The 13,129-nt window shown below is 40.7% G+C and overlaps 1 protein-coding gene across 1 annotated transcript in view; it reads left to right on the forward strand.

Annotated features, from left to right (window-relative positions):
- Window positions 1–13,129, forward strand: part of LAMA2 (laminin subunit alpha 2) — a 1,107,608-nt gene that overhangs the window by 970,877 nt on the left and 123,602 nt on the right. Inside the window, exons 51-52 of the mRNA XM_030196530.1 lie at window positions 8,800–8,962; window positions 12,221–12,365. Of these exons, the coding sequence (XP_030052390.1) occupies window positions 8,800–8,962; window positions 12,221–12,365 (308 nt within the window). The remainder of the gene's footprint in view (window positions 1–8,799; window positions 8,963–12,220; window positions 12,366–13,129) is intronic.

Below are 13,129 nucleotides of genomic sequence, written 5' to 3' on the forward strand. Positions count from 1 at the left end.
TGTTTTTCCTCTTCACATTCATAGATTAGTAGATTGGTTATTGCAGTTTCCCTGTCCGTTTTGGATGCAGCTTGTCCAGGGTCCTAAATCATTGAACATGGAATTTTTTTGGTTAAACATACAAGTTTTGCCAAAAATGTCCAGATGCAGCACTGGCTCTGTACATGACTGGCAAACCTGTGAATGTTAAAATATGTGCTCTACTCAACCTCAGTGGCGTAGCCACAGGTGGGCCTGGGTGGGCCGGGGCCCACTCACTTAGGACTCAGGACCACCCAACAGTAGCACACGTTTGGCGATAGCTGGAGGGGATCCCAATCTCCGCCAGCTGAAAACTTCCCCCTGATGGTAACAAAAACATGTGTGGTGTGTGGAGGAGAACACTTGGTGCTCACCCACTTCTTGCCTAGGCCCACCCAAAATCTGCTGTCTGGCTGCGCCCCTGCTCAACCTCTGCTTTCCTGATTAGGTTTTTCTTTTAAATATTGAACTGTTCTTGGTTACAGTTTTTTCTTTTTGATTTACAGTTCTAAACAGCTGGTTTCCATTTGAATTTTTTAGTTTAGAATTGCAGCTTTCTAGTCTTTTCCTTATGTGGGGATAACGATATTCAAAGCTATTTTATCAGGACATAGAGCATTTTTTTTTAATCACAGCTGTAAAAATTTGCAATGCAGACAAAATAGTCTATTTTTCGAGAAAATGATAGTGGGGATGGGACGACTTTCCTATGAAGAGAGGCTGAGAAGGCTAGGGCTTTTCAGCTTGGAGAAGAGACGGCTGAGGGGAGATATGATAGAAGTGTATAAAATAATGAGTGGAATGGATCGGGTGGATGTGAAGCGACTGTTCACGCTATCCAAAAATACTAGGACTAGAGGGCATGAGTTGAAGCTACAGTGTGGTAAATTTAAAACGAATCGGAGAAAATTTTTCTTCACCCAACGTGTAATTAGACTCTGGAATTCGTTGCCAGAGAACGTGGTACGGGCGGTTAGCTTGACGGAGTTTAAAAAGGGGTTAGAGATTCCTAAAGGACAAGTCCATAGACCGCTATTAAATGGACTTGGAAAAATTCCGCATTTTTAGGTATAACTTGTCTGGAATGTTTTTACGTTTGGGGAGCGTGCCAGGTGCCCTTGACCTGGATTGGCCACTGTCGGTGACAGGATGCTGGGCTAGATGGACCTTTGGTCTTTCCCAGTATGGCACTACTTATGTACTTATGTCCGCATTGTTTGGAAGCACTCTTCCAGGTGGGCTGAAGTCTGGTGAGGCAGCAGCAATTTTGCTTATCGAAAATAAGTATCTTGTTTTGGCTATGAAAAGTACACAGAGGAAAGCAAGTGCAAATCTAGTTGTATGTTGTATCTTAGGGATCTTTATTCATTTGAAGTGGCATGGGAAATGTCAAAAACATTTTACTTAGCGCTTTTTACAATGTATACCCTAAACAACAGGGGAAAGAACCATAATCTCTGCATCCACAGAAGCCTTCCTCATGCAGTACAGATTCCTCATACAGGGATCAGTCAAGAAGGGGTTAACTTTGGAATGGAGGAGTGGCCTAGTGGTTAAAACACTGGTCCTGACATCCAGAGGTGCCTGGGTCAAATCCTGCTGCTGCTACTTGTGACCTTGGGCAAGTCACTTAACCCTCCATTACCTCAAGCAATGGGGGATGTTTTTCCCTTGAGCCAGGGCCCTTTTTATTGCAGTGGGTATAAAACCCCCAGCACACATGGCCATGCAGTGAGAAAACTCTTACCACATGGCCAAGCGTTAGGGAGCCCTTACCACCACCCACTGAGGTGGCGATAAGGGCTCTTGCGCTAACTCAGTGGTAACCGGTCAGCATGTGGCGATGCCCAATTACTGCTGGGTTATCGCCACGCAAGCCATTTCCAATGGTTTTGTTTTTCCCCCAGAAATGGTGCATTCTCAGGGTGGGACTACTCCTGATGGCTTCATTGTGCCGGCGGTAGTCCCGGAAGAGCAAGCAGTAAGCCCGTGTTGGGCTTACCGCTGCTCTGTAAAAGTGCCCCATAGATTGTGAGCAAATACCCAGTATACCCGAATGTAACTCACCTTGAGCTTCTACTGAAAAAGGTGTGAGCAAAATCCGAATCCAAATAAATAAAATAAATCAGATTTCCCTCTTGATTTCCCTTAGAAAGGGCAGAACTATGTAGCACTAAATATAAGGAGAAAAAAAAACTAGGCTGGATCAGTGTGTCCTAAAATGTGAGTCTATTGGCAGCCCTGTTGCTGTGTGACATGTGACTGTCCTGATGATTTCAAAATTAAAACTCAAAACACATTTTTTTTAACCAGCTTTTGGTGACAAGGTACTGGTATGATCATAGTTTGTTTGTTCTTGTTTTGAATGGCCATTTATTAATTCCTTTAGGATTGTATGCCGCCTAGAACTGTTCACCAGGTTAAGCGGTATATCAGGTTCACAATAAATGATAAATAATAAGAAAAACAACCCCCCTAAAATGCAAACATTATTGAATGGTTTAAAATAACATTATGATTCCAACTTTTCTTCTTTCAAAAAAAAATCCCTTTTCTATTATAACAATTCAGGCACTTTCACTTTAATGTTCAAAGTAAATACTACCAAAAAGTTAATGATCTGAGGGACTTGTAGCTAAATGATCTGATGATTATGTCTGAGATGACTTATTTTAACATTTAGTGCTAGATTAGTTCTTCACAAACACATCCTTCTTAAATGGGATTCCATTTTATTTATTTCAGCCCATTTTTCAGTTGTAAAGCTTGTCAGAGAAATGGATAAAAGCAATTCCTTCCCAATGCAGTATTGTCTCACTGTCACTGCTGCCTGTAAATTATTACTAGTCTTATGATACCAGAGTGCAATTAATTTTATTTATCATTTGTTTCCATTTCATTTCTGACAGGGTGTTTATTAAATGCTGAAATGAAAATACGTATCAGACGCTAACAAGAAATATAAAGCAATACCGTTACTGGCAAAACAATAGTGTGCTGGGGGCTACTATTTTGATACAAATAAATACATAGTTGGTGAGACCTTTCTCTTGTGATCAGTAAAGGAGACACGTTAGGTTTTAGTTTTCCAAAACCCAAACTTTAAAATTATAGGACTGTGTCAGTGCTGAACATAGAGTGATACATGGATTCCTTGATCATGTTAAAGAGGGAATTGAGTCAAACAAAATAAACATTCTGCACAAAACATATTTATTTATTTATTTATTTATTTATTTATTTATTTATGTATTTGTTGCATTTGTACCCCACATTTTCCTACCTATTTGCAGGCTCAATGTGGCTTACACTATGTTGCAAAAGGTATAATCATAAACAAAGTAAGAGGTATGGTCTAATTTAACATATTACTGTGTAAGAAATTAGGTAGATAGGTCAGTAGAATTATTTACATAACACAAAATAAAACAGGTAAGATATAATGACCAATAGTGATAATGTGATTAACACAGTGTGTTTCTTCTAAAAAAGGTGCCAGTACTCAAATGCCAGGCCACCTTTCAGGAGTGGGGTGATCACTGAGGGTCCCACCCCATAATAGCCAGGGCCCCCTGCAACCAGTCACAGAATCTATGACAAGGCAGAACTGGTGTGTAGAGCCTGAGTTCTATCATTAAAGCTTGGGTTCCATGGGTCCATTTTAGCAGACAATGGAAAAGGTGCCGGTACTCAGTACCCCCAAGTACCTCCTCAAAAAAAGCCCTGGATTAACATAATCAAATTAGAAGGGATCAGTATTAGTTGGTTTAGATGTAGAATGGAATCAAGTCATTAAGGAGGATTTTTATTGTGTCTCTTCATATTGCAGTGTGGAATCCTTATAGATAGAAATTCCACGTGGACTGAACGAACAGATGAAGAAATGTTAACAGAAATTAGGAAAGCTGGCAAATTGGGTGACTGTATATTAATGGGCGATTTCAATTACCCCATTATTGACTAGATAAATGTCAGATAAGGGAGTGATAGAAGGTAAAATTCCTAGATGTAATAAATGACTGCTTCTTAGAGCAACTGGTCTAGGAGCCAACAAGAGGAGAGCTATTTTAAATCTAGTCCTTAGTAGAATGCAAGGCTTAGTACGAGAGATAATGATGTTGGGTTCACTGGGAAACGGTGATCATAACATGATCAAATTTGAGCTAATATCTGGAGTGAAGTCACGAAGGTCCAAAAAAACAATAGAGCAGACAATCTGTAAGATCCAATATGGTAAAAGCAAAGAAGCAAATCTGAAGAAAATCGTATATTTAAAAGAATTTTATTCATTACAGCTGCAAGTTGTGTGCAGAGTGTGCTGGAGGGAGAGCTACTACTTTATCACATAAAGTGATACCTATGTTTTACACCTGGGGGGGGGGGGGGGTTGCCCCTGATGCATCCCTGCAGAGGGCAAAATACGGCCGGAGTCAGGCATCTGGTTCTTTTATTTATCACACTGAATAAAATCCTTCTAAATATAAGATTTTCTTCAGATCTGCTTTTTTGCATTCACCCCAGTGAAGACACTAAGGAAATCTACTATAATAGCATTGAATTTTTGAAAGGGCGACTATGATAAAATGGAAAAATGGTTAAATAGAAGCTAAAAGGATCAGTTGCAAAGTTTAGGACTTTAAATCAGGCATGGACATTGTTTAAAAATACCATCTTGGAAGCCCGGATCAGATGTATTCCATGTATTAATAAAGGTGGAAAGAAGAACAAATGACAGCCATCATAATTAAAAGGTAAAATGAAAAAGGCTATTAGAGCCACAAGAATATTCTTCAAAGAATGGAAAAAAAGATTCGAATGAAGAAAATAAGAAGCAACATAAGCACTGTCAAGCTAGATACAAAGCATTGATAAAGAAGCAAGAACTCATAGTAATAACTTTTTCAGGTACATCAGAAGCAGAAAGCCTGTGAGGGAATCTGTGGGACCATTTGCTCATCAGGGAGCAAAATGAGCACCAATGGAAGGCAAGGCCATAGCAGAAAGATTGAATGAATTATTTGCTTCAGTCTTTTCTGAAGTAGATATAAGAGATCTACCTATACCAGAAATGGTTTTCAAGGGTGATGATGCGGAGGAGCTGAAAGAAAACTTGCAGGCTTATTTTCGAAAGAGAAGGGCGCCCATCTTCCAACACAAATTGGGAGATGGGCGTCCTTCTCTCAGGGTCGCCCAAATCGGCATAATCGAAAGCCGATTTTGGGTGCCCTCAACTGCTTTCCGTCGCGGGGATGACCAAAGTTCACGGGGGAGTGTCAGCACCGTAGCGAAGGCAGGACTGGGGCGTGATTAAGAGATGGTCGTCCTCGGCTGATAATGGAAAAAAGAAGGGCATCCCTGACGAGCACTTGGCTGACTTTACTTGGTCCATTTTTGTAGCACTGGTGTAGGTCTGGTGGTGGAGAGTGGGTGTGTTCTGTGCTAATCAGTTAATGCAGCTACATTTCTGTGGACTAACAATTAGCATACTGTTAGTGAATGTGCCCTTACCACCTATAAAATAGATGGCTGTAGGGCTCATGCAATAATGGGAAAATTAGAGTGTGACCATTAATACTAAAATAGAAAAAGCCATTTTACCCTGACGGGAAATATGGCCTTAGCACTTGGGAATAACCCGTGTAAGGACCCGCTAAGATGACATTTTGCAGCAATTTGGTAAGAGGAACCCCTAAGAGTGTGTGCTCTTTGAAAATAATGTACACTATTTACAAAAGGGTTCTTTTACTAAGCTGCATTAGGCACTGATGCACACCTAACACAGCTGAAAATGGAGTACTACAGGATGTGCTCAGGGGTCTTGTGGTAACTCTGAAATGTGTGCACGCTAACTGTGTGTGTCCTGGGCATCTACATTACTGCACGCTACTGGTTAGTGCAGGAATACCACATGAGCCCTACCTGCAAAATGGATGGTGGTAATTGCTCATGCTGTAATTATTCAAAATGGCTACATACTAATGGCAACATTAGCATATGGCACAGCCAAGAGAGGGTACAAAGTACAAATAGCCAAAGAAAGCACCAGGAGCCTTCAAAATTGGGACAAAATTCCTTTAATCATACAACTTGATAAACAGTCCTAGCGCATGGCCATTAATACAATAACAGAGAATATCGGCCATTTTACGGCTGCAGAAAAAATGGTCTTAGGATGTGGGAAAGACCCACGTAAGGGTTCTAAGGCCACTTTTGCTGCAGCTTATTGAAAGGACCCCAAAGAGGGTGCACTATTATCTGCGAAAGAAAAACACAAAATATGATATGTTTTTGCTTGTTTTCATTTGTTAATGTCACACAATGAAATGGAATGTGACATTTCCCATATCTTTGCAAGCAACAGCCCATCCTTAATATTTCTGGATATATCATACTTGTTGAGCTGAATTTTTTTCTAATGATGAAATGTGACTGAAGGAACAGTCTTTTTCTTTGCATAATTCCTGAAAATTCATTTGGTGATTTCCCATTTATAAGAATAGCAATTGCCTACCTAGATAAAAAATAAACATCCACAAAAGATAAGCCCTTTGAGGGGCAAACATTGACACTAGACTTTGTACGAAATCTTTCTGAATCATGTAGTTGCATAGTAGCTAAGTGAATGTAGCTAGTTACTGTACTTAAGTACAAGTTTTGTCACTTTTACTTGCAAAGATGTACAGGAAACATTTTTACCAAAGTAATAATTTCATAATTTTTTAAAATTTTATTAATTTCATAATTTTTGCTACTCAGTTACATCTGATGCTTGCAGTTCAAAGTAAAAGTGGAAGCAGAAGCAGAAACGAGACATAAATGATGCTTCCTCAGTAAATCAAATGAAACAGCAAAACTTGGAACAGGATTTTGCTATTGCAGATCTCATCGTGGAAACAGTGGATCATCTCATCCTATATTTTGCTGTTCAGTGAATATAACCTATAAGAACTGTGGAGTTATCTGTGTTTGTTGGACTAGTTACTGGTCTCCAGCCAAGAGTTATGTCATTTTGAAGCAGAGATGAAGCTAAAGCAGGTTGCAATTCTTGGTGAACTACCACAATAGACTTCTGGTTAACCCATGGAAAACTTTTTTTTGAGGTGACTGTACATTGGATTGATAGTCTTTCAAGAGGAAATCTGCTTGTCTGAAGGGTTCTCCCACATTTGATATGCTTGAATCAGTTCTTGAAGACATTCAGAGTTTGCCATCATGAAAAATTGATAGAACAATGACGATTCCAAATTTGTGAAAGACACCTCTGTAATTAGATAGCATGATGATGATAATAAAGGCGAAGATGAAGATGCAAATGATGAATCAGACCACACTATTTCTAATGTAGATGATAATGACAACGATGATGATAAAGTATTGTCAGAGATTCCTTTGATCGATATCTGCAGACCCAGTCAAAAGACATCAGTAATACTGCAGCCTGGCCTGATTTAAAGGAACTTTTGATGAGCAATCCACTTCCTACCAGTGTAGTTGTTGAGCACCATTTCAGCTGTGCTAGATTAATGACTCACAAGTGCACTTGCATGAGCAAGTCATTTTCAAAATTTAGTTTTACTATAAGCAAAGTGGACTGAATTGTAGAGCAGTAAAGTCATTGGGATAAAAACATTAATAGTTGCATTCATTGTAGTTGCAATACTTTTAGTTTTTACTCAAAAGTATTATATTAGGCAATAACTTTTTTACTTTCACTTGTTACATTTTTAATGTTTTCTGCACCTTACTTTTACTTTCACTTAAGTAAAATTTTTAGTGTGCTCTGCACTGTACTTTTACTTAAGTATTGAAATATACATTTATTCTTTACTTTTACTTAGGTGTTCAGCGCTGCGTGCATCTGGTAGCGATATACAAATGCTAATAATAATAATAGTTTGACCAGCTTTGAGCATAACAGCTCAACATACCATGTAAATGGATAGATAGACATATATATATACATATATCCTACTATATAAATGAAGAGTGACCAACGTGCCGCTCATGCGGGTGACCGGCGAGCACCGGGCAGGGATCGTCCGACAGCAGCTCCGAGGCACAGTCCGACAGGTCTGATCAGCTGCAGCCGACGCTGCTGCTGTGACCGCAGGCCGGGCTGGGAGCCGGCGCGTCCCTCCGCGAATTTCCTGGGCGGAGGCACGGCTGCACCCAGCGGGGCTCCGACCGCTTTCTTGACGGTGCTTCTTTTGCCCATTTTAATGGGCTCAACGGCTTGTATATAGAGAGGGAGAGAGGTTATTTGTGCGTAGATTTTTATGAGGTCAATTTTCAAATAGACTTAAACAGAGAGTGTCAGGCTGAAACGCCCTTTAACCAACCTATGATGTAGTGAAGAGGAAAACTGAGGACACAGCTGCAAAATAATCCAGATAACGATGATTTTTTAGCTGCTGTCCTGATAAGCTGAACTAGACTACAGGTATAGCAGTGGTGATGGTCAAAATATTATACAAATATCCACTATTATTGACTCTACATTTTGCAGCACTATATATATATATTAATTGAAACACAAGCACAGACTTTCAAATGAAAACAGTGACCACCACCACTAAAAATGATCCCTTATAAATGTGTACATTTGAAACATTTATATCCAGCTCTTTCTTTCTCCATAATTGTATATTTGTATCTGCACATGCTTATGTGTAGAGAGAACGGGTATTGTTGATTTGTAGGTTTTTCTCTTTTCCAGCCAAAATCCATACAGGTAAGAGAACAAGCCAAACTCTGGTCTGAAAACTTCTCTGGTTCTAGCCCGCAGGTTACAGACAGCGAGGGCACTGTTCAGTTTGACGGAGAGGGCTATGCTTTGGTCAGTCGGCCAACCCGCTGGAATCCCAATATCTCCACTATCATGTTCAAGTTCAAGACCTTTTCTTCAAGTGCTCTGCTAATGTACCTCGCTACGCAGGACCTGGTAGGTTTTATATTGTGTTATGGTTTGAGGGCATGAGTTGATTTTTTTTTTATATAGTTCATCATGGGACTCTTTTACTAAGCTGCATTAAGCAGCTAGCTCAGCTTTTATCGTTCAGTAAACGTTAGCATTGACCCATTACATGTAGTAAAAATGCTGCAGTAACTGCTTAATGCAGCAGTGGGCGGGATCAGGGTGGAGCAGGGGAGTGGTCCATCCTGACAGCTAGTGTGCGGAGTATTACTGAACCCTAGCTATTCTCACTTCTGATGGTATAGTCACAATTAGCAACACCTCAAAAGGAAGTGCAGTGGCACTACCTGCTATCAGGCAGAGGAGCCGACTCTGTAGGTGCTTGAACACCCCCCAGAATTGAACAAACTCCTTTTCTGTGTTCAGAGAGAGGTAATTTCTGTTGGGTTTAGTACCCCCAATAATGTTGGAAAGTTGGTTGCTATTCCTGCACACAAATGCAGGAGGAGGCCAAGAGGTAGAAAATAAATATTAGAATGCTATTCCCCTAACAACAAACCACCCCACCATCCCCCACTCTTTAATTTCCCTCCCCTTTGAATTCCTATTCACACCTACCCCCATATCCAATCCCCCAAACATGTCTGATCCCTCCCTAGCATGTCTAATCCCCCCAAACATTAAGATCCCCCTCCCCATGTCATGCTGATTCCCCCCCAATGAACCACACCCCCAACTTCCATGCCCTCCCCTCTGTCCAGCAAACCCAGCCCCCCCAATTCTTATCTCCTTCCTCTCGGGACTCACCAAGGGGTTATTCAAATATTTGTTCCCCATTGTAATTTCATGAGACTACTGCTAGAGAGGGCATCCTTTCCAGCAAAATTCATGGACTTTATCATCTCTAATTACCTTTTATTATCTTTGTTGTCTTATACGTTGTATATTCGATCACTATCTTATTATTACATTGTTAAATTCTATTTTACTAACTGTAGCCTACTCTATGGTATTGTGTAAGCCACATTGAGCCTGCAACTAGTGAGAAAATGTGGGGTATAAATGTGTTAAATAAATAAATATTAGGGAAAAGATAGCACCTACTTGTATGCAGTATGGTGGTAATTTTATAACAGGTTGCCTATTTTTAAGCCTACTTTATAAAATCAAATAGGTACCTATCTAGCTTATTTTTGAAAGAGAAGGGCGCCCATCTTCCGACACAAATCGGAAGATCGGCATCCTTCTCGCAAAGCCGCCCAAATCAGCATAATCGAAAGCCAATTTTTTGACACCCTTGACGGCTTTCCGTCACGGGGTAACTAAAGTTCATGGGGGCGTGCCGGAAGGGTAGCAAAGGCGGGACTGGGGCGTGATTAGGAGATGGGTGTCCTTGGCCAATAATGAAAAAAAGAAGGGCGTCCCTGACTAGCACTTGGCCGACTTTACTTGGTCCATTTTTTTTCATGACCAAGCCGTGAAAAGATGCCCGAACTGAGCATGGCTTGGATTTGGCTGTTTTTGAGATGGACGTCTTTGGTTTCCATTATCGGCGAAAACCAAGGTCAGCCATCTCTAAGGGCGGCCATCTCTAAGGTTGACCTAAATGTCAAGATTTGGGTGTCCCCGACCGTATTATCGAAACGAAAGATGGACGCCCATCTTGTTTCAATAATATGGGTTTCCCCGCCCCTACATGGTGCCGTCCTTAGAGATGGATGCCCTTAGAGATGGGCACCCCCTGTTCGATTATGCCCCTCCACGAATACTAGTGCAAATCCGGAAGAAATCATGCCTAGCTTGAATGTCAGGGCCAGCAGAACACAATAAGCAAGGTAAGCATGGCAGGAGGGTCACTGTTTGAGGGGCACCACATTTACTTACCTGCACTCCAGCGCAGAAAATGCCCCTTTCAGTAGGAAGGTCATCATAGGATTCAGGATGCAGAAACGCTAGAGTGTACACGTGTGGAAGAAAGCCTCATGTCAGCGCTGAAGAAGTACGGTAGTGGTGGCAGTGGAGCCAAGAGGGGTGGTACCAGTGGCATCAGGCCTAGGCAGAGGGTGAAGCAGTAGTGGCAGCAGCAGCAGGCTTGGGAGGGTGTGGAAGTGGCACCGGGCCAATAGAGCAGGGGGTGCTGCAACTGTTGCTCCATCCCTGATGAGGATGCAGACAATACACCTGTTGGAGAGCAGGTATAAACATTAGTGCATACTTTGAGGCAGATTTTAAAATGTGGAGAAAGGATTCATATGTCCCCAAGGCACCACTTGGAGAATACCCATAATATTTTACACCAGGTTCTGCCAAATGCAGAGCCTCTTTTAACATAGGTGCAGTACTGCATTACAAAGTCCTTCTGTGTACAGATGAAGCAGTGATTTTAGAAAGCTGCACATAGGGAAAACTCACATACAATCCCCCACCCACTCACAGAGAGGTGGGAACAGTTTTCTGAAATCACTGCGCCCTCTGTAAAGGACCCTGATCCTATCATTGGTGCCCCCACCTCAAGCAAGTCCCCAGCACATTGCCAGCTCTCTACCCCCCCCTCCCCCCAGATCTCTGCCAGCTACAGAGAGGATGTACATCAACACTGGGTGGGCTTGAATCCAAAGTGGGTGGGCTCCTGCTCACCCAGCCTATCTGTGGCTACACTACTACCTAGGACACAGAGATCAAAAGGGACATGACCTTGACATGGTTAGAGCAGGTTAAGAAAGTAGAAATACAAACATGTTTACAACAATTTCCCCATCTGCCTTTCTACCTGCTCTGAGGCATGCATAGATTTGAGAAAAAAAAGTGCTTGTTTTGACTAGGGCTTTAAATGGAGATTAAAGGGGATATGTTCTTAATCCCTCATCATTTATTTTTCTCTCTCTAATCTTTAACAAAAACACATTTGGCAGCTTCACTTAATTGCCTCCAGTTTCATATAAAGATTTGTGAAATTGGGCAACTATATGTATAAGTGCTGGTACTTATACTTGGAAGTTGGAAAATAGCCACTTGCAGGTACAATCACCTATAATTTTACGTGGAAGGTATTAGATGATGCAGCTTTATAAAATTGCTCCTCCTACTGGACATGTCAGTAAATACACATGTGTTTGCTGACATCCTTACATATTTCACAAAAGCCTTTGTTCAGTAGAGTCTTTTGTACAAAATACTAGGGGAACTAGACTTTACGTGAGATGGTACACATGTCCCTTCTTATTTCTCTAGTCCATCTTTACTGTACACAGTCATGATAATGTGCCATCTGCATTTTATTAACAGAAAGATTTCATGAGTGTCGAGCTAAGTGATGGTCGAATAAAAGTCAGCTATGATCTGGGCTCAGGCACAGCTTCTTCTATCAGCAATAAGATCCACAATAATGGGAAATGGAAATCATTCACTTTATCTAGAGTTCAAAAGCAAGGTGAGTTTTTCTCGTACCATATTTGATAATCATCTAATCTCAGCAGAGCCCTGCTAATAATGCCTAAACACAAAGTTCAGAACTGTCCAAATTAGAGAAATTTGAAAGAAGATCCGTTATAGATAGATAGATAGATAGATAGATAGATAGATAGATAGATAGATAGATATGCTTACCATGAGATTGATGTACTAAACTGCGAATAGTTTCAGACTAGGGCCGACATGTAGAAAAACATGCAGAATTGTTGGCCTTTTTTAATTTTTATTGGGTTTTTTTGTTTGTTTGTTTTGTTTTGTATCTAGAGCCTGCTTGTGGAAAACATTTCACAAAATCGGGTACATCCTCATAGTAAACATTTGAGTGTAGATATAAAAGTTATTCAAATTAATAATACACTGTGACATAGGATGATCAGTGCAGGTCGCGATTATGAATTTCTTGAAAACTGACATGCAAAAATGTCTTTGTATGGCAATTTTGCAAAAAGGTTAACTGCATCTCCAGAGATGTAGTTATCTTTCAGTTAGCTAATTTTCAGCTGCAGTTTTTTTTATAATGAGCTCATTTGTATCTCTAAAAATGGTGCTTGTAAGGAGGATGCTAACCTGCAGGAAATCCCAAGGGTTAGTGCATTGGCTTTCTTATTTGGATCAGGAAAAGCTTTTGTTGTTACAGAACCACCTGTAAATGCAGGGGCCATGCCAGCCACTATAGTTAACAAATACAAATAAAACAAAAAATGGAAAATAGGGAAGATTCAA

Source organism: Microcaecilia unicolor, chromosome 3 (genome assembly GCF_901765095.1).
Source record: "Microcaecilia unicolor chromosome 3, aMicUni1.1, whole genome shotgun sequence".
Taxonomy (NCBI): domain Eukaryota; kingdom Metazoa; phylum Chordata; class Amphibia; order Gymnophiona; family Siphonopidae; genus Microcaecilia; species Microcaecilia unicolor.